Source organism: Anas acuta, chromosome Z, assembly GCF_963932015.1.
Source record: "Anas acuta chromosome Z, bAnaAcu1.1, whole genome shotgun sequence".
NCBI lineage: Eukaryota > Metazoa > Chordata > Aves > Anseriformes > Anatidae > Anas > Anas acuta.
The window spans coordinates 20664807-20690326 of NC_089017.1; the positions used below are offsets into that span (position 1 = coordinate 20664807).

At 36.4% G+C, this 25520-nt stretch overlaps 1 protein-coding gene across 2 annotated transcripts; it reads right to left on the reverse strand.

The window, feature by feature from the left end:
- Window positions 1-457: 457 nt before the first annotated feature.
- On the reverse strand, window positions 458-25004 carry AGGF1 (angiogenic factor with G-patch and FHA domains 1). Of its 2 annotated transcripts, none has more exons than XM_068666496.1 (14): window positions 24614-25004; window positions 24287-24383; window positions 23589-23794; window positions 22623-22769; window positions 20904-21092; window positions 16781-16850; window positions 8732-8843; window positions 7933-7984; window positions 5535-5636; window positions 5019-5184; window positions 4689-4771; window positions 3645-3772; window positions 2165-2264; window positions 458-1561 (listed from the first exon to the last, which is right to left on the reverse strand). In XM_068666496.1, exons 1-14 carry the CDS (start codon window positions 24782-24784, stop codon window positions 1361-1363), a joined length of 1824 nt encoding a protein of 607 aa, XP_068522597.1. In that variant the 5' UTR covers window positions 24785-25004; the 3' UTR covers window positions 458-1360. The 2 variants fall into 2 exon arrangements, with proteins under 2 accessions (XP_068522597.1, XP_068522596.1); XM_068666495.1 differs by lacking the exon at window positions 16781-16850 and adding an exon at window positions 10517-10871 and having other exon boundaries at window positions 24614-25003.
- Between the last annotated feature and the right edge of the window lie 516 nt (window positions 25005-25520).

Genomic DNA, 25520 nt, shown 5'->3' on the forward strand with positions numbered 1-25520 from the left:
AGTAAGACAGTAATTCATAACTAGCTATAACAAAAAAAAAAGATAAAAAAAAAAGATGAAGAGAAAAAGAAGCAAAAGATCAAGAAAAAGACAGCTGCTTACAAAGGCGAATTGTGAACTGTTTTAAGCAATACCACTACAGGCATTCAGGGTACTCGTAGCTGTATCACTAACTGTATGCTACTGAAGTAAAGAGTCCCTTACATTTAAATTGTGTGCTTTAATGATTTAAACATCACTGAATGAATATTTCATTTTATATTATGAGAGCCTAAGGATAGCCTAATATAAATAGCTAGCAACCTGTCCTGGTTTCACCCCACAGTGCTTGACAGTTGCTTGTGTCTTGGGCAACTACCAGAACTATGATTTGACTAAATCCGGATTAAATTTTTCTCACTGTAGAAGAGTGCTCGCCTCCAGCATATGCACAAGATAGTATCAAGATGCACACTGCTTAAATTTACAATAATTTATTGTGTTTAGGAACAGTGAATAAATACCAAGCTGTTAGCTTCAGTTTGGCAATCCTTTTCCACCCAAAATGTTTTTTTTTTTTTCCTGGCAGAAACTCCATTGCCAGCAATGGATGCATCAGAACAAGAAATTAATAAACAATACATACAGACAGCAGTTTTCTAAACATACCCCCTCTTTTAAAAGACATGATACAGATTTTCTGAACAAGTCTCAAGCAAATTCTTCACAGAAGAAAATTTTGCTACACGCTGTCGTCCCTTCGAACATTGTTTTCTTCACCAATGCTGGTAGTTTATTTCATGGAGCACTTTATTTATTTTTAACAGTACTGATGGATCATTAAAAACAATTTTTGTTTTCTACTGAAGGTAAGCTGAGACATGACTGGTAATGAAGTGTATGAATTTAAGAAATCATGTACCTCTTGCTGAACATTTCATGGCAATCATGAATAAACATACAAGAAAGGAAAAGGCAATACAATGTTCTGTTCTTTTGGGGGTGTGGGGTGTTTGTTTCAGCTTGCTTTTAACTGCTGTTCAAAAGTTAAGGTTATCAAATCTAACGTGTTTTGGTTTTTCATGAACTTGTGTTAAAAACAAAACTAAAGAAACTTCCTGCTCGTGATGAGAATCACATTCAAGTATTTAAAGTTGAATATCCCCTAGGTTTCTTTCATTTCCTATTAAAAATGTTTTTATAAAAGCATGAAGACTACAGAAAACCAATTAACATACTAGAGTTAATCTAGCATAATTGTTTCCACAACTGTATTTTACATATCACCAAACCTCTGCTTTAGCAAAAGAAAAAGAATAAAAATAAATTCTCTTCCAACTATTTACACACAGGAATTACCCTGCTGTGGAACCACATTATTTCAGTCTGCGGTCCCTCTAACCCAAGGCGTAATCTTAGGTGTATCCTTTTGTGATTTAGGTTCTTGGAAGTTTTCAGCAAACCTTTCTCTTGCTTTATCCCAATTCTTTTTATTCTTGCTCTGGATGATCTGAACATCTTCAATTGAGGCCGGTCTGCTTGTACCCAAACCTGCATTCAGCTTATGTAACTGAAGGTGGATCTGTCAAATACATCAAATAGTACTGTAATTGCAGGTTAGGTATTCTAAACACTTAATATTTTATAATACTATTCCCCCTCTTCCCCAAGCACTTCTGTTTACAGCTCTTCTATACCTAGATCATACACAAACATTTAAAGTTTTGCCAAGGTTTTAAATCGGCATCTATAATACAAAGATTTGTGACTTGCTAGTTTTTCCTTTCTCATGGCTCAGTATGTAGTTTGAATTTTGTGCTACAGCTGTCTTGATGAAAGTGAAGGATTACATCATATGCCCGTCTTGAATTCACACCACTTTAATTAATAACTTTCTTCCGACAGTCTTTGTATAAAAACACAAAATTATTAATCTCTCTTCCCTTGTTCAGTTTCTTGACAACCACCAGTGTCATTTTCCACTAATGTGATTAAATCATAGTAAAGTTTCAAAATACTTCACTGATAAAGGTAAAATTGATTTGTGATCAGTCCTATTGAGATTATTCCCTCCCACACTGAACTTTGAAATGTTTCCAGTGAATCATGGCTTATCATTAGACATTTCCAAGTGCAAATACACTTCTATTTCTTTGTCCTCCAAGTGAAAACCAGACAGACTTACCGGGTCCTTCATGCCACCACCATCCTTGCCCAGGCCTTCCCCTTTTTTCCATCCCATCTTCTCCAACATTTTGTGTCCCTTGTTGCTGTCACTGATTTCACTTAAAGAAATTTTAAGATAATTCATAAACAAGAGTTAATACAAAACAAATGCTAATCAAATATTCAAAGACAGAAACGTGCATGCATATGCAACTCTGGAAACCCAAATCCAACCATTGTGTTGTTCCTACTTTTAAGAGCTACCTCAAAGGCCCTAGTGCCAACTTTCTCAAGTTTTTGAATATTGCATTCAGCACTGGGCCCGTTACTACATAAAGGATATTGAGTTGCTGAAATGTGAGTAGAGGAGAGCAATGAAGCTAGTGAATAAATTAGGGTTGTTTAGTCTGGAGAAAAGGATGCTGAGGGGAAAACTCATTTCTCTCTACTGCTACCTGAAAGGATGTTGCATAGAGGAGGGTACTGGTCTCTTTTTTCAGGTGACAAGTGATAGGACATGAGGAAATGGTCTCAAGTTGCACCAGGGTAGGTTTAGATTGGACCTTAGGAAGAATTTATTTGCACAGAGGGTGGTCAAGCATTGGAACAGGCTGCTCAGGGAAGTGGTGGAGTCCCCTTCCCTGAAGGTATTTAAGTGATGTGCAGACATGGCACTAAGGGATGTGGTTTAGTGAAAGGTCTTAGGTAGGTCAGGCTGATGGCTGGACTTGATTGTGTAGGTCTTTCCCAACCCTGATGATTCTGTGATTCTGCATTTATTTTCCCATAAATATCTGTGGTTACCAAAGCTATACTAAGACTCTGGTCAACACCAACTTTCTTAGAACTCCCTCTGAACTACTTGCTGACTTTTAGGAGTTAAAAAATAACAGCACAGATGAATGGGAATCAACTGCACTAATGAGAAGTATCACTACCTCACCACTAAGGCATTCCAACACACATTGGAATCTCATGTCATTGTTTCACATTTCCTTTTACTAACATACAACAACATGACTAAAAGGTCATGTTTCAAACAAACAAACAGAAAAAAAAATAAAGAAGCAAAGGAATAGTGTCATTTAACAGTGTACATGCACATCATATGATAGGCTGGATATTGACAGTTGAAAAGAAATGATGTGGGTGAATTTTTTTTTACTATTGTTGGGACTGGACAGAAAAAAAATAGAAACAAGCTGTTGAAAGTGTCAATGGAAAATCAAGGAACTGACCAGATGTACTAAGATGGCAAGAAAGTGATCTAAACATCCTACTGAAAAGATAAACTCTGTATGGAAGGTGAGGAGAAAATAATAGCGTATGAACTGAGAAGTGAGAACAATTGTTTTGTAGTTCTCCTAACACACTGTATACAGATAATTAGTATTCTAACAAAATGTATCCTAGTAGCTGATTGATACTTAACTGTATCACTGTTTTGTAAGATTTCATAAAGAAGGACAGAGAGGACTTTTTTCCCCCCAAACACTTACATATGGACAGAAGCTGGAGTATCATCTCTCTGGAAAGTTCCTTCACTGCCAATGGTCTCTCTGCGTTTTCCTGCTCTGTCTTTGTACTTTGGGTTGTTCACTGCTTTGTTGTCTTCATACTCTGTATTCTTTACAAACAGATTAAATTCCATCAAGACAAATGATTTTTAAATTCTTTGTTCTGCTTCCAAAAGTAAAGCAGCTTCATCCTACTTCATTCCTATATTAAGTCTTACTATTAATTTTTACTCTTATAACAGAAAACTTATAGTTCTCTTTCAAAAGTAAATAATTTCATGGCATCTGTAAAATAGCAGATTCTCTTGAATCTTCTTTTTGTACTAAGAATCAATTTCTCCGCGTTAAACACAAAACCATGTGGACAAGCCACTAGAAATACCATGTAACTGACTTTTTGTTAGAACACATAACCTGTTTCTCAAGAACTAGTTCTTCAAAATAGATTAAAGTTCTACTTGTATAGATTCCATATTGATGTTATTTCAGTGGGTGAAGAATTCAAGTGAAATGATGGTGTCCTGTTTTCCACATGAACACTTACTACAAATGCTAGATGCAACTCCATAGTTAGAATAATCTCTAATATTGTCATATATTCATGTTGGCATTTTTATATCACAAACCAGACTTTAACAAAAAACTTTAAGTTTTTCTCTTCCATCATTTTCTAAGTTGCTCATTATTTTTCCCTTTTGAAATAAAAGAGTGCACTGCAATTCAGTGCAAACCTAACTTTCAGAAGTAAGGCTAGCAATGATTTAGGAAGTGTTAACCTCGATGGTTGAGGAATCTTGTACATATTAGAACTGTTTATCTTTTTTGAAAATTCTAACAGAACTTTCAAGCCCTGTTATCATCTGCCTCCTTAGGAATTTATAAAGATTTAGTGTACAAAAGACAAGCTTGAGTTAAACCACCACTCAAGACTCTAAAAGCTTCCCTTGTTCAGACATTTATGGCTTAAAACAGGAATCACAGAGCAGATGTAGACCTTCAAACTCTTAATTTCTACAGTGAACTCACCTGTAAGCCATATTTTACCCGTATCTGTTTTAATGCTTTTCTTCTGACTAACTCTCTCTCTTCTTTGCTAAGTGCCGGGCAAACTAAAAGGAAGAACACAAGATTGAATTTCTAAGTAATAATGTATTTTTTTTTCCAAACACAAAATAATTTTGTTCTAACATTTTTATACATAGCCATACATACCAAGAAGAAAATGCAGTACCTTGTGCTGTAAAACTATTGTTTTGAGAAAGGAAATTATAAGAAAACTATCTGAAGTGATTAAGAAGTTTATAAAGTAAAGACCAATAATAAAAAAAAAACATATCCAGTGATAACACAACTAACCAGAGGATTCCTTTTTCCTATCCAGGCGAAGATGTGCTCTGACTTGACCTGGTTCACATCCATCACAAGTATCACTGCCAGGATGTATATGAAAAGAAAGTACGGTTTCACCAATCTTCACTTCATCACCATGCTCCAAGATGTAGGGATCACATTTTGTTTTCGGCTATAGCAAAAGAAAGTTTTTTCAGCCATGGTTATTAGTTCCTAAAGCAGGACACCAAATCTATTTTGTGAATGCTGCTCATAATCTAATGATTCAGCTTCATTTTTCAAATGCAGACAAATATTTAAACCATGGGATGTATTTCACTCTAGCAACTGTAAATTGTAGTAGATTTTTCCTAATTCATTATATAAAACAAACATGAAATATTACAAGTGGCCCTGAAAACCGAAGGGAATCAAGGAAGGAATTACTGTATGAAAAAAGCCATACAATGACATTGCTAGTGATTTGCCATACCATATTTTAAAATGACTACAGTTTTCTGCAACACTACAGCAAATACTTACCTGAAGAATCTGATTTCCATTAACGACTGTCCCATTCTGACTGCCTTGATCCACAAGAACGTAATTTTGCAAATCATGGTCAAAATATACTTCTGCATGGAACTGATAAAGAGAAGACTAAGTGAAATATTCTCATTAAGCATATATTTCACAATTTACATGCTGTTTTAAAGTAAGATTTCAGAATATATTTTAGCGACTTAACTGAATGGGTTTGGTTAATAGAATATTCCATGCTTTATGATTCTATATATTTGAAATGTAAATGAATGGACTGCAACAACATGAGATAAAGTGTACCAGTAAAAATATAACTATTTTTACCATAAACAGATCCAGCACTGAAAACATATATGTACTTTCAATATAGAAAGTATACTTTACTTAAAGGATTGCAGGATCTAGTAATAAAGCATTTTTAGCTGTTCTTATAAATACATGGTATTTTTGCCTTGTAAGGTATGTTACAGCAATCTCAAATTTCCCCTTTCTGGAACGCATCAAAAAAGATACTTAAAGAAATGCAATCAATAAAAAATCTGAATCTCTACAGCTTCAGATTACTTGGTCTTTCATATCTGAAATAGCTTAAAGTGCCATGTTTTTGTAAATTTCATGTAATTCACTTTCACTTGCACCTTAATGCCCAGGACACAATCCCTATCCATTATTTATTGTTCTTTATATCTGCTTTGATTTTGATAATAACAAACCAATTTTTTAAATCTATTGCAACACCATATAGGTAATGGTCCCGAGTCCACACAGAACAGAGAAAACAAATCCGTAGTCTTGGAAATATAGCAGCCAATTTACAAACCCACACATTACCTCCAAAAATGGCCACTAAGCAAACTAAAGTATCAACTTCTGCAACCAACTAAGATTCCCAATAAAAAACAAATCTAAAAAAGTGAGTTTCAAATTTGACAAGCGAAGATCTTTTTTGTTGCAGTAGTGAAAAAAGACACAATAATCATTCTTTAAGCAAGAATAGCCTACAAAGACAAAAACAAAACAAAACAACAACAACAAAACTGTATTTTGTAGACTGGTTAGCATAAATTTACAATAGGAATATTCCTGTAAGGGTGGAAAGATTGACTGTGTTATTTGCTAATGCTTTTAATTCTACCTCTGTTTTACTGAGCAGAATGAACAGAAACTTCTTCTAAAGATGCTAAATCTGCAAACCTGCAGGGTGCTATTTCTTTAAATCTCACTTTACCCTTAAAATAAGTGAAAGACAGTGATCCACAACTATCAGTTATAAATTTCAAGATAAATAAACAGGTAGTAACTTTTTGTTTCTAGACATATGTCATTTATCTTCATGCCTCTGCTTCCTTATCTGCAAAGTGAAATAACTTACACAGACGATCAGTTATTTCAATGAAACATATTTAAAAGCAATGCAGGTACCCATGAAGTACTGGTAGATATTGTTAGCCATACAAAGAAGCGAAGTAAATGATACTATTGCAGAAAAATAAAAAAACCCTTTTGCTGCTTTGTAACACCAACTTCAAATACATGCCTGAAAATATCATTAATAGCAGGAAAAAAATTTGTCTAGAAATTGTTCAGTATAAAATATGTTACACGGCTGATTAATCAGAGCTATCATCCGGAACAGACATAGTAAAGCTTATTTCACACTTGCATTTGCAGATGCTTTTATCACCTTTTTTTGTTTAGATGACATCTCTGTCAATTTACATTTTCTTCAATTTAGAGTGCTGTATTTATGGTCTACGTCGAAGTAGTTAGGAAAACTGAGCATATAATTTACCTTTAATCTCTCTTAACTACAAAAAAAATCCATCTGTCACTAAAATATTTTTATATTTTCAAACTCTCTCTGCATAACTTCCACATTCATACAACTAACATACAGAAAAATAAAACACAACCTAAGCTTCTAAGCTCAGCTATAAGGACTGGATTTTTTTTTTTTTTTTACAACTAATTTCTAACTAGTTGACATCGATATTTTACCATACAATCGATACCTAACGCAACCATTCATTTTCCTCAAGTTCAATAACTAAGAAATTTAAGATAATAATTATTTGCTGTGGATTGAACCATGGACTATTAAAACTCCAATTAAAAAACAAAAAACAAACAAACAAACAAACAAAAAAAAAAAACAAAAAACAAAAAACAAACAACACACCTTAGCTTTTCTAGACTTAGAAATCACAGTGTTTACATTATATTCCAATCCATTAAAATATTGTATGCTTTCTAACTTTGTAGAAGTGGCTAAAAGCACATCACATTCTGAAAGTTCATTAAAAAAAATTAACATTTGGCAATATTTAAAGCTATGAAATCTAAATCCTCATCCATACAAAGATCTATCTCCCTTGTAGCAAACAGAAATAAGAGTTACCTTACTGACTCCAACTTCAGGGATCTGAAGTGTGTGTCCAACATCTTTTTCTCTGAAAAGGAAAGTTGATACATAAAATGATGAGAAACTAGAAATAGTTTTAATAGTTTTAATAATGGCTTTCAAAACACATTTCAGCTGAGCCATAATACTGTGTTTCCCTTCTGCAATATCTTAGACCTTTACAGACACAGAAGTAGTATGTTACAATATACACAATGTGGAGACTTGCCTCGTGCTTTCATCTTATAAATTAGGCAGTGAACATTTCAGTAAGAAAGCATTCATTCATCATCCACAATGAACAAACCAGTTTTATTTTACTTTTAATATCAGAACTGAAAGAATGCATATTGGGTAGCAACAATCGTAACTTACTATTTCAAAGTGGTGAATCAACCTTACTGGAATTTGCATGAGAAGCACAATATATACTTTCTGGTAATCCTGAATTTCTGAATGAGTTATCTTAGTTGCCCAGAGAAAAAAGGCTCTTTCTTGACTTCCAGTTATTACGCTGCCATTAGGATTTAGACAAAGGCTAAAGTTATCAGTAACAAAAAAAATCACAACCACTGAGCTATATATAATATGTATGCTGTTATCCCAGGAAACGCAACATTACGTAATGTGACTGAAGTTTCTTGCTGTCAGTCAACCCAAGTCAGAAAATCTCACAATTGCTGCAGGCTAGGGGGACTAGCATGAACAATAGGGACAAACAACCTTGCATGGCTTATGTTACTTTCAAAGCCAGGTATAGTTTCAGATATAGGTAACAAATTCCATTTGGTTTTACCTTCCAATGGTAGCAGGTTTCACAGCTGTGATAATATAAAGTGATCCAGTCTGTAGAACTGGTGATCTTATTACAATGACTCTGATACAAGGAGGCCAAATCTTTTCTTCATCTATAAATTAAAAAAAAAAGAAAAAAGTTACTAACAGCAAGTTACAGTTTTACTCCTATGTTTCATATTTTTAAAATAACTGATATACATTCTGCAATTATCTAGCTGAATTGTATGCAACATTCAGAAAAAGAAATATATACATTCTGCAATTATCTAGCTGAATTGTATGCAACATTCAGAAAAAGAAATATAAACACATCTGAGAGAAAACTTTGATGAAATTGCTGTTTCAAAGGTTTTGCAGCTCCACACTAAATTATCAATCCAAAAATACTTTACTAATTCCCATTGCTTACATGTACACAGGTGGTTCTTTACAGAAATAACATATAAATAAATTCATGGAATTTACTAACATTCTATAATTGCATGGACTACTAGTCAAAACTGATTAGAGTGACTGACTGAATACTCTTTTACTTTGAGAAAAGGCCACATGACAAACCCCATGCACTTAAAACTTTGTATTTGATAATTTCTGTCAAACATACTGTTATTAATTTTTACTCTTATTAGCACAAAACATCAACACAGATAAGACATAATACATGAGCATACAGATGTATATATATTCTCTTTTGCATAAGTATCTGTTAATATTCCAACAGCTGTATGAATTCTGTCTTGAATGTCCATTTGGATCAACAGCCTCTGACAGTTTCAGGTAGAAATACATGGGCAAGATGGGAAGACACTTGCTCAAAAGGCACGAGGACAGAAAAAATCTCATTTTCATTACTCTGGAATTACTGGGGAGTTTATATGCTTGCTAGTATCAGGCATTCAGGCATTTCAACTGGCATTAATTGATCATAATCAGGGTAGCTGAGTAAGTGAAAGAATGAAAGCAGAAGAAACAAACTGTGAGCATGGTCCAGGCTGCAGTACAGACTCCTAACTACTATAGTTTGTATTTTATTTTGTGATTTAGGATATCCTTTGCAGGTACGTTGCACCAGTTGTTTTGTCTGCATTAACTTTTTCACCATTTTTTTTTTCTTCAAGAAACTATTAAATTCTTGAGGAGGTCTTAAGAACTTTAGACAACACTTTCTTTGATACGAAAAAGTATACGTTTCCTCTCTATCCCAACTTCTCACATGTTGCACTGGAATAAATACAAGATACGATTTCAAATACTACTGAGTAACCCTTTTCACCACAATGGATTTAATCTTACACTGAATTATACATGATTGCTTATGAACAGCATCAGGAACAGAATTTAGTTATGGGACATGGTAGCACAGACTGATGGCTTGACTTGGTCTTGAAGGTCTTTTCCAGCCTAGATAATTCTATGAAATACTATATATTAGCTAATAAACAGAATTTCTGTGAGCTTTGTACTAGAATCTTTATTTTAAAAGTCAGGAAACTTTTTCTCATGACACTTTCCTAATGTAAAAACATTTATTCTACCACTGAGGTTTCCACAAGCCCAGAAAATTATACCCCTAACAGTTTTTAGGGAAACATCACTACTGAGTTCCAACTACAGGGCAAGTGAAAAGAAAGAAACATACAACTAACATACAGCACTTTTAAACTTAAGTATCTCAAGTAAGATGCTTTTATTTGTTTTTTAATTATCCAAACTGTTCTGTATTTTTTTCTTAATGGGTTCTTGGAAAAATACAGTAATATCATACACAAAAGGTACAATTCACCTTCATTTTCTGAGTCTTCTGAATCACTGGTTTCTTCACTTGTTACTTCATCTTCACTGCTGTAGACTTCATGTTCAGTATCCGTAATTTCACCTTCTTCTGGCTCACTTTCTGTGTCTACTATTTTACTGTCATCTGTGTATGCTGCAGTATCTGGTGTACTTTTGCGTGAATGTGAATTTATACTGTCTGTGGAAAACGATTCTTTGGCTGTTAGACTGGTTCGTATTTTTGTGTCCATTTTAGTCTTCTTTCTTGCATTAGGAGACTCTTCCTCTTCAGTAGAACTTACTTGCTCAGTAGTGGAAAAACAGTTCAGACTGTTAGATGATTTCTGCTCTTCTGCGTCCAAATCCTGGAGAGGAGTTACAGAAACCACACTTGAGGAAAATTATATTCTTTATAGATCAAGTTATTCTAAAGTATATTATAAGCTTGGTATTAAATTCTTCACTGGTAATTAATTTACAACTATTAAGAAATGCTTACATTTCCAGAGTTTTCTGCATGCAGTCAACATTTCAGTAGAAAAAATTTCACATTCTGTTAGATATGACTAAAATAATTTCCTACTTGGGAAGGTGTGACTACACTTGTCTTCTAACCTTCAATTACTCTTTGCACTTCTCTCTCAAAAAATTAAAATTCTTGTCCTTACTTTCAAACTTACAAAACACCATCTCGATTATTTTCCAGTTTTGCTTTCATGACTCTTCTCCCTCTCTTACAAAATTCTTGCAACTTGTTTTAAAGTTCTTTAATTGATCTTCATCGTATCTTCCTTCTGTTTCTGTCTTCTTGTTTTATTCCAGAATGGTCCCAAATATCTGGAATTCCCACCCATGCTTCCCTAATGACCTGCTCTTCCTCATTTAAAACATGAAGCTTTAACAAAGGCTTTCATCAAGATACTGTAGAGAACTTGTAAGAGAGTTTTAATGTATGCTATGTGGACGACATTCTACTGAAAATCCATTTCCTACTGCAACAAACTTCTCCATTGCGTATCATACGAACCAGATTACTGCAGGTTTTTCCACTGTCACTTGATTTCACAAGCAGAAAACAGAACATCAAAATTTTTTGAATGGAAAAATCTCTAAAATGTTACATCAATTTTGCCAGAGTACCTTGAAAATGTAATTCTCAATGTAGTAGCCCCAATGACCAACTTAAAAACATAGAATGAAAACAAACAGCTTTAAAAGAGAAATGAAAAACATATCAGATTTTACTGGTGAATTATTTGCCTTTTCAGATTCAGAATAGATGCATTCAATTGCCTTAAAGAATGTAAAAATTTGCAATGCAGTGGGTAAAGTAAACATTTTTACTTCTTTTCAGCAAGTTTTTGCACAGAGCATTTTACATTTCAGGGTACACAAACTAGTATGAACACTAATCCCATGGAAACTAAAGCACTTCCTCTTTACCAAGAGAAAATGTAAATTTGACCAAAATTGTAAAAACTCATCAGTAGTGCAATTATAAGAAAAACACAAGAACTCCCCTCTGCTCAGTGGTCAAGCTATTGGATAGGACTTTAGAGAGCAGTGTTGAGACAGTTCCAGTAAGACAGCAGATTCTTAGGAATAATCAACAAGTATTAAATGACCTCATGTTTTACCTGAATGATTACAAGCTCACACTTGCCCTCCTCCTCCTTGTGTCCTGTAAGTGCAGTATCTAGAAACGAACGGGACTGCAAGGCTGCTATGTTACTTATTTTCAGTGATGTAGTAATCTGGCCAACAATAAGACTTGTACAGTTCATACACATCACTCATTTGTTAATGGGCTGTTACAGACAGGCCATATATAACCTGTTGATAGGGCTTTAACCGAGGATTGATGGGGGAGAAGGATACTGTTAGGTACCCTGAACTTAAGCCAACGAATGGTACGGCACCGTCTGAAGGTGGCGAGGCTAATGGGAGCATGTATGCTGCTCCAGGAAGTGCTGCAGGCTCAGAAGCACATCTGAAATGCTTGTATATCGGCTTACACAGTAGGAGGAACAAAATACGAACTCTAAGCTTCGTTCCTTTCCCAGGCTGCTTTCACTAGTTAATGAGACTTGGTGGGACGAGCCTCCTGACAGTCAGGGCAGACGAGGTGTTGCACTGCAGGTAACAGAGAGGTTAGACTGTACAACCCTTGCTGTTAGGGATAACGTGGTAAAGAGCTTCTGGGTAAGGATTAAAGGGACAGATAAAATAGGTAAGTGAGGTGTCCACCATCAACTGCTCACCCAGGACGCTGGAAAGGATGGCAAATTTTATAGGAAATTAGGGGAAATCTTAAGGGCAACTGATCCTGAGGGAAATTCTAACTTCTCAGACATAAACTACAAATATCATAAAAGCATGTTGAAGGTAACTTTCTGTAACAAGTACTGTGTGAGCCAACTAAGAAAGGTGCCCTCCCAGATCCGTTCCTTGAAAACTGGGAAGGCGTTGTGGGAGAGGTGATGGTAGGTGGCTGTCTTGGCCACAGAGATCGTGAAATAGCTCAGTTCAAAATTTTTGGTGTGAGGAGAAAAAAGTCTAACAGAATTGCCATCCTGGACTTTAAGAGAGCAGACTTCAAGCTTTTCAGAGAGCTAGTGAGCAGTGTCCCCTGAAAACATGCTCCAAAGCATTCAGTATCTCACAAGACTTAGTCACTTTTCAAGAAACACATTTCAAGAGCTTAGGAGCAGGAATACCATTGTGCTGCAAGTGAAGTTGAGTGGAATAGAAAACCATCCGGGCTGAACAGGGAATGACTCCTGAAACTAGGGCATAAAATCCAAGACTTATAGAAGCCAAGTCTGGCTCCACAGGGAGAGTACGGAGCTGCAGTTTGCATTCACAGGGAGAAAACAAGAAAGGTCAAAGCTCAACTTGAGTTGACAGTAGCCACACGGTGGTGTCAGACAACAAAACATGCATTTTCAAGTATGTCAAAACAAGAGGAAGACAAAGGAAAACACTGGACTGGTACCTGAAATGGATAACGTAACAAGTACAGATAAGGAAAACGTGGAGGCATTTAATGCCTTTCTTGCCTCAATATTTAATAGTACTGATAGATATGTGCTGCCTGGTTCTCAGACTTGAGGACCAGGACTAGGAAAGCAGTGAGTTGCTTTCAGTGGTCATGGAGATTGTAAAGAACAGTTGTACCAGCTCAACATTCATAAGTTTTTGGGGCCTGATAGGGTTCATCCCAAAATGCAAAGGAATTATCTGACGTTACAGTGTGACCCCTCTCAACAATTTACCAAAGGTCATGGGAGCCTGGGGAGATCCCTGCTGACTGGAAGCCAGTACACCCATCTACTGAAAGGGTCTGAGAGAAGACCTGGGAAACTACAGACATATTAGTCTAACCTCAGTCCTTGCAAAAGTTGTGGAGAAGCTTATCCTGGGGGATGCTGAAAGGCAGCTAAAGAACAAAGCTATTATCAGACACAGTGACAGTTCATCAAGGGAAAGTCCTGCCTTAGTAATCTGATCTCCTTCTGTGATAAGGTCACCGCATACTGGATGAAGGGAAGGCAGCAGATGTAATCTTTCTGGATTTTACTAAGGCCTTTGATACTGGCCTGCACGGCATCCTTATGAACAAATGGTCCAACAGCAAGATAAACAGGTTAACGCCCCACTGGGTGGCTCAATGATAGAGCTCAAAGCGTTGCAGTGAATGGGGCTACATCTGGCTGGCAGCCAGTTGCCAGCCATGTTCCCCAGGGCTCAATTCTGGGGCCAGCCATGGCCAACATTTTTATTAATTATCTGGGTGCAGGACTGAAATGCATCTTCAGCAAGTCTGCTGACATTCTCTGCAATCCTAAATGTATTTCTTCCCGTAATACCATGAGCTATAGAAATTTTAAAAATTATTTCTGAAAACACAGGAACTAAATTGCCTGCTCAAAACACACGACTGAAGCAAAGCAACAGATAACTAACACACTGGAACCGAAGTTTAACACTCCAAATACTCAGCTCTTGCTCTATACTGAGTCCAGAGGACTCATTTTTGATATTTCTTCAGATGTTCTAAATTAGAAAATAAGAAGGTGCTGTTTCAAAGCCTGGCTACTAAAGTATAGACAATATTCTTTGTTATGTGTTGAAAGCAGGAATTTTTAATAATGTGTAGAGATCAACAAAAGGCTATGCACATATCCTCTTTCAATACGATCATTAAGCTTTTCTCAGCAGTTTCAGTATTTTTTTCACTATTACTACAATCAGGTCTTAAGAAAACAAATAAATAAATAGTTCTGCTATTAAATAGAGACAGAAGAGTAATCTTCATATACTCCTCCTTCTGCCTAAACTATAATCTTACATGCCTCAAGCAAACAAGTCAAAAATGACTCAGTACATTTGCGGAAATGAAAAAAAGTCAGAGGTAATGACTTTATTTACATATTTAATTAGGACACAAAAGTACTCTCTTAAGCTATTACAAATAGCAAAGATAATTGCATTTGAGCTAATATAAATGTTAGAATTCATTTACTGCCTTGATCTGGTCTAACCATTAAGGCTGGGGCTACTGAATGGATTTGAGGGGGTCTTACGCTGAAGAAATCCTTCATTATATACGACTGCTAATACTAACAGAACACAAGTAGCATGTATGAAAGCACAACTGTGCAAACTGCAGTAAGTTGCAGCATCATCTTTTAATGACTTAAAAAATACCAGCAATGAACTTAATTTTTCAATGGCAGGATACTTAATGCTTCTTCCCAAACTAGTGACACAAAGTATGACACAAGTTCATGCTTATTATAGTTATGATTGTTACACCATGACCTCAGGCACATACTTTTCTTTGTGTTGCTTTACCTAATATCTAAATACTATGTAGACAAATCCCAACAGTCTTAAGCCGGACAGAACCTGTCTCCAGGTGATTTAGTAGAAAGCTTGGTATCTGCTGGGTATCACTATATGATCTCTTGCTTTTCTCTCTCACTACTCAGGAGTAAAGTTGAAAGGTGGAACGAATCTTATCTGTAATAAAACTGCTCCTTAACTACAGGGTTGAGTTGTTTCTTATTTTTGTATCCCTAACAAAGGCAATGAAAAGGTGTAAGAGAAATAGTTCAAGATAAGCATGTCAATTTTATGCATTTCATGAGGACTGATCTTTTCAGAACTACAGATCATGTTCATATTGACAAGAATTGATGGTTTTGCTTTCTAAAGCACAGGTCACAAAACAACTCATACAAAGATCTTCAGAAGTGCCTGCCTATATATATGAATAATTATAGTAACTGAAGTGTTTTTAATAACAAATTCAAAATATTTCAAGCATTTAAATATACTTTTTGTTGTATTGTGACAGAGTGAGACAAACATTTGCTCTTTCCAAACAACTTCACCTTTTTTCTGTATTATGCCTGAGTTACATGCACATTCATGCAACTCTTGATCATGCCTACAAATTAGAACTTAAATTATTGTGTGCATGAAGTTTTAAGAAATATACCATTTAATTGATTTGTTTTCCAAATCTGTTTACTTTACACAAAACATAAGCACAAACAATTTTCCAGTTCCATGTAGTCTGTTGCTTCTTGGTTTTGCTGGAAGCTCAGTAGATGATTTAATGGAATCATGGATACTTAACACCCTAATAAAAAGGGCTGAATATCAGATCTTTATCACTGAATCTCTCAATTTGAAATACTACTGAAATACAATATTTTACTAATGAAGCATTTCCAAAAAGGTTAAAATAGTTCTTTTGCTCAGATGACCAAGCTTTCACTTACTAGCAACATTTCACAAGTACTGTCTTCTAGCTTCATTATGCTAACATTTTCAATACAAGAAAATAATTAAAAGCCATAAAAATGAGTAAAGCTCTTCCCATATCATAAAAAAGTTAATTTATGCAATAGCAGGGAGGTCTGAAACACAGGAAGCATGAATTTGCCTTGTCTAAAGAACGTGTAGCATGATTAGTCAAGACACCCCACGTTAATATAGTGATGCCAAACATGTATTTTCCCCAATTATTCTAGAATACCATCAAAGTTTTCTTCAGATGTTTTACTTATACAGTATTTCAAATATATATATATTTTACTTTTTTACTTTCTGAATGAACAGATTTTGATGATGCAGCTGCAAAAAAAATCTTTAGGAAAATAGATAAGCTAAACATCAACTACTAGTTTCTTTTTCTTCAGTAAGTACATCAAGGTTAAAGGTAAACATCCACAGACTACTGTGTTTGGTATCTCTACTCTACCTTTACCAGAAGCTGCCAATCCAAAAGAAGATATCTTCAGATTAGCCATGGTTTCTGTCAACTGACGTACCTAAAGATGGGATGAATATCAGCAAAAAGTAAACTACACATGATAAAAAAATAAAAATCACTGCTTCTAGAGTTCTATGGGAAGTACTACTACAAAAGCCTTATCTCTTGTACAGAAGGAGCTAGGATGCATCTATAATAGGATACAGTAGGAGTGACTTTTGAGTGCCACACTGAATATTATCTATTGGACAGTAATTAACAGTAAACTGTAAAATGTCATAGTTGAGAGCCTTCTAACTGCACCTAAATTTTGCTCTATCACTGACAGTCCCAATCCAGCAAGTAAAACTACATGGTCACCACTGCACACAGTCAATTCTCCAATCTTTATGAAAAAGCTGAACTAGATATTGGACCAGTGATCACATTATAATTTATGCCACCTTGTGATGATTTTTTTTTGTAAAAGAAAGTAAGGAAGTCTAAAGTGCTCCAAATTAACTTAAAGATCCTTCTCTTGAAGGATGCAATTATGGTAATTCTTTCTCAACTTTTTGGCCTGTGACTACAAAAAGAAGAACTGAAGCCTTAGAGTTCCAGAGTATTCCAGCAATCCTTCTTAAGAGAGCTGCATATACATGTAGGCTAATTCTAGGAACTCTCAAATCCCAATTGTCTATTAAAAGCAAGCATGCTTAGGATCGCAGTTTGAAAGAAAGCTATTTGTAATAAAGAAGTTTGGTGACTGGAAAGAAAGAATATTTACAAAATTACACAAATCAGGGGACTAACCTTTCTGAGCTCATCTCCTTTTTTTGTGCTATTATAAGCACATCCTTTTTACCAGAAGCTCACTAGTATTTTCTTGTTTGGTAACTTGGCTTGTTAAAAATATGATATGGCTTATTTAAGCATTAAAATAATTTTATTTTTTAGATTCTCAGATTTATATAATCTTTTCATGAACACTTTTCATGATACTTGTGGAGAATGCTCATTTCTGTAGTGCTAAACACCCCACTTACTACTTCTAAATAGTGTATATATATATATAAGATAGCTGAGCATACTGAATTTCTCACAGTGACTACAAACTAAATTGCAACAAAAAAAACCTTCAGTCACCAGATACAGAAAGTTAACTGTTTGACCCAGCTACAGTTCTTTCTGAATTAAGAAACAGATTAATTTTAGATTAAATGAATTAGGTAAATCAGAACTCACAGTTTTTGTAAAAACTGTATAGCTACCATTATTGTGTATATAGAAATATTTTCTGTGATAATCTACACATGCAGTTGCTATTTTTTTATTTCTTATAAAAATATATACTTTATAAAAAACTTTTAACTGAGTATCTACCAATACCTTGCTTATATTTAATCCCTTAATCAAAAAATAAAGCAAGTTTAACGAGTGTTTGTGTACTTGAAATTCTGTATCTGCTCAGTATCACTGCTCAGTATCTTCTTCAGCCTCATATGCACATTCCTAGAAACCTTCTAATCTTAATCACGAATAATAAATTCAGGTGGGTTAAGATAGTAAGTAACCCACTGGGAAAAGCAATAATGGAATACTTAATCTTCAAAATAATTGTGGGAACTTTACAAATTTAATCAGTATTTGGAGATAACTTTTATTTTACTTTTTCATGAGTGTAAGAGGGAATGGAGAGTAAAGAGGGATGGGCATAAGTGCGGAAGAAAGAATTTCAACAGAGAACACTACAAGAGTCTACTTAAAAACAGATGTTTTTGTTTCTAGATGTAAATAGTGTAATAATTACTATGAACTAATTAGTGCCTTTAGCAATACCAGACAAAACTAGACAACAACAATATTGCCAAGAAATAACATACACCTATGAACGAGACTGTGCAGCGAACAAACTTTTTTTTTCCTTTTCCTTTTTTTTTTAAAAAAAAAAAAAAACAAAAATCCATGATCTTTTGTTCTAAGAAATCTTGATCTTTCATTAATGCAATTTAAAAAAAAAAAAAATAATTTCTTGTAAGAACCACGTACTAAGAATAGGGTGTTTTAACTCAACTACATAAAATACGACAATAAGGTATTTTTTGTTTTCTAAACCTAATATTGCATTTACATAAAAGTGGACTGACAAAAAGGCGTTTTATTTTTTTCCAAAGTTAAAGCAGAGTAATTGTTTTAAGTTTCACTTCATATTCTCCATTTTTAAGTTAAAAAAGGAAGGTCCTTGTGGACTGTGGCATCATTGTTGACTTACTGTTCACAAACATACAAATCTGCATGCTACAGAATGTATTTTTCTATTTTAAATGTTTTGCCGCTTAGCTTGTTGCTTAATCAAATTAACTCACAAATTAACTCACAATGTACTGAGTGGATAAAAAGTGGATGTTTACCTCCTACCTTGTGGCTGTGCAAACTTAAAGAAAAGATTTGTTAACAAGACCATCTATATAACAGTATTTTTTTAAACATAATATGAACTAAAGACAGCTAGCTATTTGCAGTACAATCAGATGGTAGAAGCAGATGGGGATGGGATCCCACAGAGTTGCCTACATTATTTTCTAGGTTAGGCCTACATACACCACAAAGCTTTTAATACATTTGTAAATTTAGGTCAGTATGTAAAAGTTCAACACATAACTAAGTTTAAGAGATGTACTAATTGCACATTATGATGAAGACTCATTTCCAAGTTGTTTTCCTGACACAGAATGAATAAAATTCTCTGTTAGCTATGTCTTTTGGGAGTGTCAGAATGCCAATTCACTAGTTGCACATAGCTAGCCCGCAACTTAGATGCTGGTAATGCTCCTAACTACAACTGCATTACCTTCCTAAGTCTAAAGGATCATTATACTCAGAGATGCTAAGTATCCACCCCAGGCTTTCGAGAAAGAAAGAATGTTCTGTGTGAAGTTCTCTAGGAGTAGAAGTTTTCACGTTACCCACAGTCGACTACCACTATCCATCTAACTTACCTTCACTGGTTCTTATTGTAAGCAGTTTCCATCTTTAAGTCTTTAAGGTAATATAACTCCCAATATAAAATTTTTAAGCTCTGTACTGAGGTTGTGTAATGACAAGCTAAGAGTACTTGTACACCAACATAATTACTACAGATTTCAACAAATCAGCTTTGCTGAGGCCTCTAAAATGAAATTATGCAATGGTTAAAGCAGCAGCTTTAGATAGACAAACTAAGGAGGCCTGGTCAACAAACCAACCTATACATTTAATAAGTCTTAAGTAATAAATGAATTTGTAGAATAGTATTATCTGAATTTGTTCAACATCAGTAATAGTGTTCATTAAGAAAAGGCTTCTTGTGTCTTAATAGGTGTGTGACAGTAGCACTGCTTAGGAGTGACCAACAATTTTCAAGGTACGCACTATGTACTATACTGTATGGTTTCTTAGCAATCAGAAAACCAAATAAAGTTACATTTTTCATAACTTAAAGTACGTGTTAATAAGTGATGACTGTAATTAAGATATACTTACACACTATGAGCAACAAAAATGTATTGACCAAAAAAAAAAAAATCAATAAAGAGCATAATATTCCATGAATTAGAACTTTGGACTTTTCATCAATCCCAAATGATGGTAGAGATGCATTAAAACATCAGTGGAATGAACTCTGGAATACATAGTCACAGAGGAAGAGTGGTGTGTCTCTACAATTTCAAAACCTTCCTTCATTTTTGGACTCATCACATGAATTAAAAAAAAAAAAAAAAGCAACAAAAATCAGGACATCAAGGTATACTGAATTTAGTTGTAAAATGAGTCCACTCAGTAACCCAAATTCATCCCAGTGTGTTTGTTAGAGAGCTTCACTGATACTCAACTTTAAAGATCTACACAGTTGCACTGTAATAAAACAACACTGAGAAAGTGAGGGGATCCAAATCTAAAGTTTGATCCTTTATTATTCAGTGGGAAAATTATTTTAACATTAGCTACATCTAATCAACCTGCTGTATACAGTTTAAAGACACTTGAATCATTCAGAAAATAAGGATATGTCCCCCAAAAACCAAACACCACAACCTCTAAGTTGCATCATGAAAAAACAAAACAAATTTCTATCTATCAATTCTGAAGTTACCTTATACTCATTTGCAGTATTCCACTCTGTTTCTTTTCTCTTCTTTTTCCCTTTTTTATCCTTAGCGTGCTGAGAACCAGAAGTCTGATAAGACTGTAGATCCACTCGTGAATGAAACTGGTACCGGCCACTTTCCACATCGCAGTAATAGTAAATTCCAGTTGTTGGATCATAATACAGTTGATTTTCCTTTATGAGAAAAGTTAAGAACAACTTTGTCATTACTTTGACAAACACATTGCTCAACAGAACACACCCAGCTAAAAAAAGTAACACATACTGAATACTCAGATCTACTAAAGATCTGTAGTGGGTTGACCCTGGCTGGATGGCAGACCCAAACCCAGCTGCTTCTTCATTTGCCCACCTCTACAGGACAGGGGGATAAAATAAGATGAAAAACTTGTGGGTTGAGGTGAAGATAGAGATCATGTACCAATTTATCATCGGGGCAAAACAGACTCGACTAACTCTCCCCATGCCTTCTTTCTCTAGGTCAACTTCACTCCCTCACTCCCAGCTCCTCTACTGAACATCCCCCTGCCCAAGTTGAGCAGGGAGATAAGGAATGGTGGCTGTGGTGTTCATAACAATTTCTCTCTGCTGTTCCTTCCTCACACTTCTACCTTGCCCCAGTATGGTCCTCTCCCAGAACATGTGGTCCTTCAGGACACATCTACGCCAGTGTGTGTCCCCTACAGGCCACAGCTCCTGCCAGAACCAGCTCTGGCGTTGGCTCTCCATTGCCCACAGTTCCTGAAGAGAATCACAGAATCACAGAATTTCTAGGTTGGAAGAGACCTCAAGATCATCGAGTCCAACCTCACCTGCTCCCATATGGGACTCTTCATGGAATCAGTGTGGGTATGCGCTCCGGCATGGTCTTCCATGCTTGCTCTGGTGCTTGGAGCACATCCTCCTCACCCTTTTTCTTTGACGTTGGTGTTTGAAGGGTTGTTTCTAGACACTCTCCATCTCCTACGCCTTATTTTACTGTGCAGTTTTGCCCTTTCTTAAACATGATTTCAAAGAGGTAGATCAGCTATCTCTGATAGGTTCATCTGTTTTCTGTGGTGGGACCACTGTAGAGGTGTCTGTGTCCAGCACAGGGCAGTCCCTGAAATTTTCAGTGAGGCCACACCAAGAGTCCCCCTGCCCTCTTACCAAAGCCTTGCCATGTAAACCCCACACAAAAACATTTCCTGTAATACAGAAAACAGTTCCTGAACAAGAAGATATTATTTACTCTCTTTTTCTGCAATTGTATCATAAACTGGACTCTGTTAGCCCCGAACACAAATATTTAACTACTTCCCCAAGTGATATCATTGCTCTTGATACAGTTTGAGACTTTAAAAAAGTAATGAAGTACAGAACCACACCTGCAAACAGCTACTTTTGTTTACCACAGGCACATTTGTTTTTAAGTTGAGTTGAATGTATTCCTGCAAAAAAGACCTATTTTCAGCAGAGGAGTTCCACTCGGATTTGTGACAGTCTATACACCTATCTATTCATGCATTCACAAATATACACACCTCACAGGACAAGAAGAAAGCTCCAAACAGCTCTGTTAAGGAAAACGTATTGCAGAAATTAACTGTTACAGTATTTTGATTCAAGTCAGCTTAGATCTTCGTTCACTGTTCATACCAACTTTTACTAATTAAGTTTTTGCAGCAGAGGAAAAATGCCAAGGATTCCAAAAACTACCCTTACCGAATTATAGTAGAATCCAGTGCTATGGTCATAATACAATCCTGTATTTTCATCATAAATAAATCCTGTTTGTGAAACAGCAGCTTCTGCAGCAGCTCTCAAGCTCTCAGCCAAGGAGCCCTCTGGTACTGATGTACCTTCTGTTTCCTAAGATGAGAAAGTAAGAAATTGGTTTTCCTCTAAAAAGAAACTCTTTAGCTCTTTGACATTTTGTAGTGCGCTATTTTAAATAAAACATATTAGTGCTCCATGGACTTGAACTGTTACCTGGATTATTAGACACAGAGACAAAAAAATCAAGCTGGCGTTTACTGATATATTCCCATGGATTTTCATGGGACCAACATTCCATCCCGTCCTTTTCATTTGCCCCCAGACTTTTCTCAGATATATTTCACATCAGAAATACACAGTGAATATCTTAGTACACTACTAAAATAGGCTCCTAAAATAGGTGCCTGCTCTCAGTTCCATTTTAATTTCTAGATGCTAAGCCACAAAAGCAGTTAAGTGAGTGAGAGGCTGGATAACAGGGGAAAAAAACACTGTAGAAAAAAAATAATTAAAAACCCTAACAAGTTTTTTCTCCTTATATGTATCCTATTTCTATTGATGGAGGAAAAAAAATAGGATCCCATAAAAAAGTGAAATTCTTCATGGCCATATGAAACATATTTTTTTGATTTAAAAAAATCACACTTTCAGTGCTTCCAACACATACCAGACATATGTTTTAGAATGTCCACACTTTCAAATGACAAATCTATGACTAATGTTATACAAAGAACTAATGTTACAAAAAGAACTAATTTCAAAGCATAACAATGTCTGCTACCATCCTTCTGAGACCACCACCAAAAAAAGCATTTCATAAAATGACATCAAGACCAGAAGTGTATCTTTTAAATGATATTATCAACAGATTACTGACTTGAAAATCAGCAAAAACCCGAACAGTTCTATAACCTGTGAATTCTGGACGAAATTTTCCTCTTCTCCACCTTCAGTAACTCCAGCGCTATCCACACTTTCAGGAACATTAATGTCCTCCTTTAACTCCTCTGTGGAGTTTTGCTCAGTGCCTTCTGTCGTATGATTGTGCTGCACTGATAGCTCGGGTGCACAGTCCTGAGTATCAGTGTGATTATAATAATTTTCATAGTAGTAATAATCTGAAAAAAAAAAAAAGTCAAAGTTATATAAATTAGCAAAGCAGTATTGTACATAAAACAGTTTAAGGATCCTTAGTCTTAAATAGCAAATTTATGCATATAAGTAGTTTAGCCAAAGCCCATTATTAGGTCATGCTTCCATGCTGAATTTATTCTACATTTATTGAAAAAGTCATGTCTTGTTTTGATGTACTTTAGAAATTGGAACAAGATACAGTTGTTTAATGTCTGAGATTACTATATATCAGAGTACTGTGGCACAAGTTCTGCTATAGTCTGTGATACTTTTTACTGTACAGTTCTAAAAGGCACGGCTTGAAGAAACTGTAAACGGTCTGAAAGGCAAATGTTAGCTTACCAAATTTAATGCTGCTCAGGATACAGACTTGAAATGTGTTTTATATAAAAACAAACAAGCAAAAAAACCCACACACCACACCAAGCAAGATACCAGTTAACATCACTGCTCTAGACGAGCGATTGCCACTCTACCTGCTTGCGACCACGCCGCATAGTCCTCTGTCTGTACGCCTATGCTAGATGTATCCTTCTCCTTCCTGCTGTGGATTTCCTTAGTGAGCTCTTCCACCTGGAAGAGAAACGGCGTGTTACGGACAGCAAAGCCACATTTTAGAGGTCTGCTATAGTTTTCTATAATTCTGACAAAATCGAACTGCTTTGCAGCTACTTTAGTGGGGAAGGGAAGGGAAGGGAAGGGAAGGGAAGGGAAGGGAAGGGAAGGGAAGGGAAGGGAAGGGAAGGGAAGGGAAGGGAAGGGAAGGGAAGGGAAGGGAAGGGAAGGGAGGCCCCGTTCCCCACCTGTCTCCTCAGCGCCCGGCCGCCCTCCCTCTCCTCGCGGTGCAGGCGCTCTGCTCTCCGCAGCCGGCGCTGCGCCCGCTCCAGCTGCCCGCGGCAGGCGCCCAGCTCCGCCTCCAGCGCCGCCACCCGCTCCCGCAGGCCCCTCTCCTCGCTGCCGGGCGGGGAGGCCATGCCCCAGCCCCAGCCCCAGTCCCCGTCCCCGTTCCCCCGCCGCCGCCTCAGCGCCCCCCCGCCGCCCGCCGCCCGCCGCGCGGCACCGAGCGGGCCCCGCCGGCCCCGGCCATGGCGCCCCGGCCGGGCGCGAGGGGCACCAACGGCGGCGTCGTGCGCGCGCCCGCGCCTGCGCCCGCGAACCCGGCCCGGCGGCGGCGGCGGCGGCGCTGCGTGAGAAGGGTCCCCGCAGAGCGCCAGAAGCGGCCCGGAAGGGGAGGAGGGGAGGCGGGAAGCGGCGTCGCCCCCCGGGGGCTCGCGCCTGCGCACGGCGGCGGCCGGCGGTTGCTAGGCGACGCGGCGGGGCCGCCTGGGCCTACGCGAGGCCGGGGCGCTGCCGGGGTACTCTTTTCTAAAAGTACAATGTGTTTTATTTTATTTTATTTTATTTTATTTTATTTTATTTTATTTTATTTTATTTTATTTTATTTTATTTTATTTTATTTTATTTTATTTTATTTTATTTTATTTTATTTTATTTTATTTTATTTTATTTTATTTTTATTTTTTCAACCCATGATGTGAACAACCACTTCACATCCTGCCTGGAAGCTGCAGTGGCTGAGAGTATTGCAATTGTCACTCTATGCGCAACATTCAAAGCTACTGCATGAAGTCTCTACAAACAATTGCAGTTTGGCATAAATTTTCTATAATTTTATATTGCTGGGATTTCTAGAGGCACTTGCAGAAGATT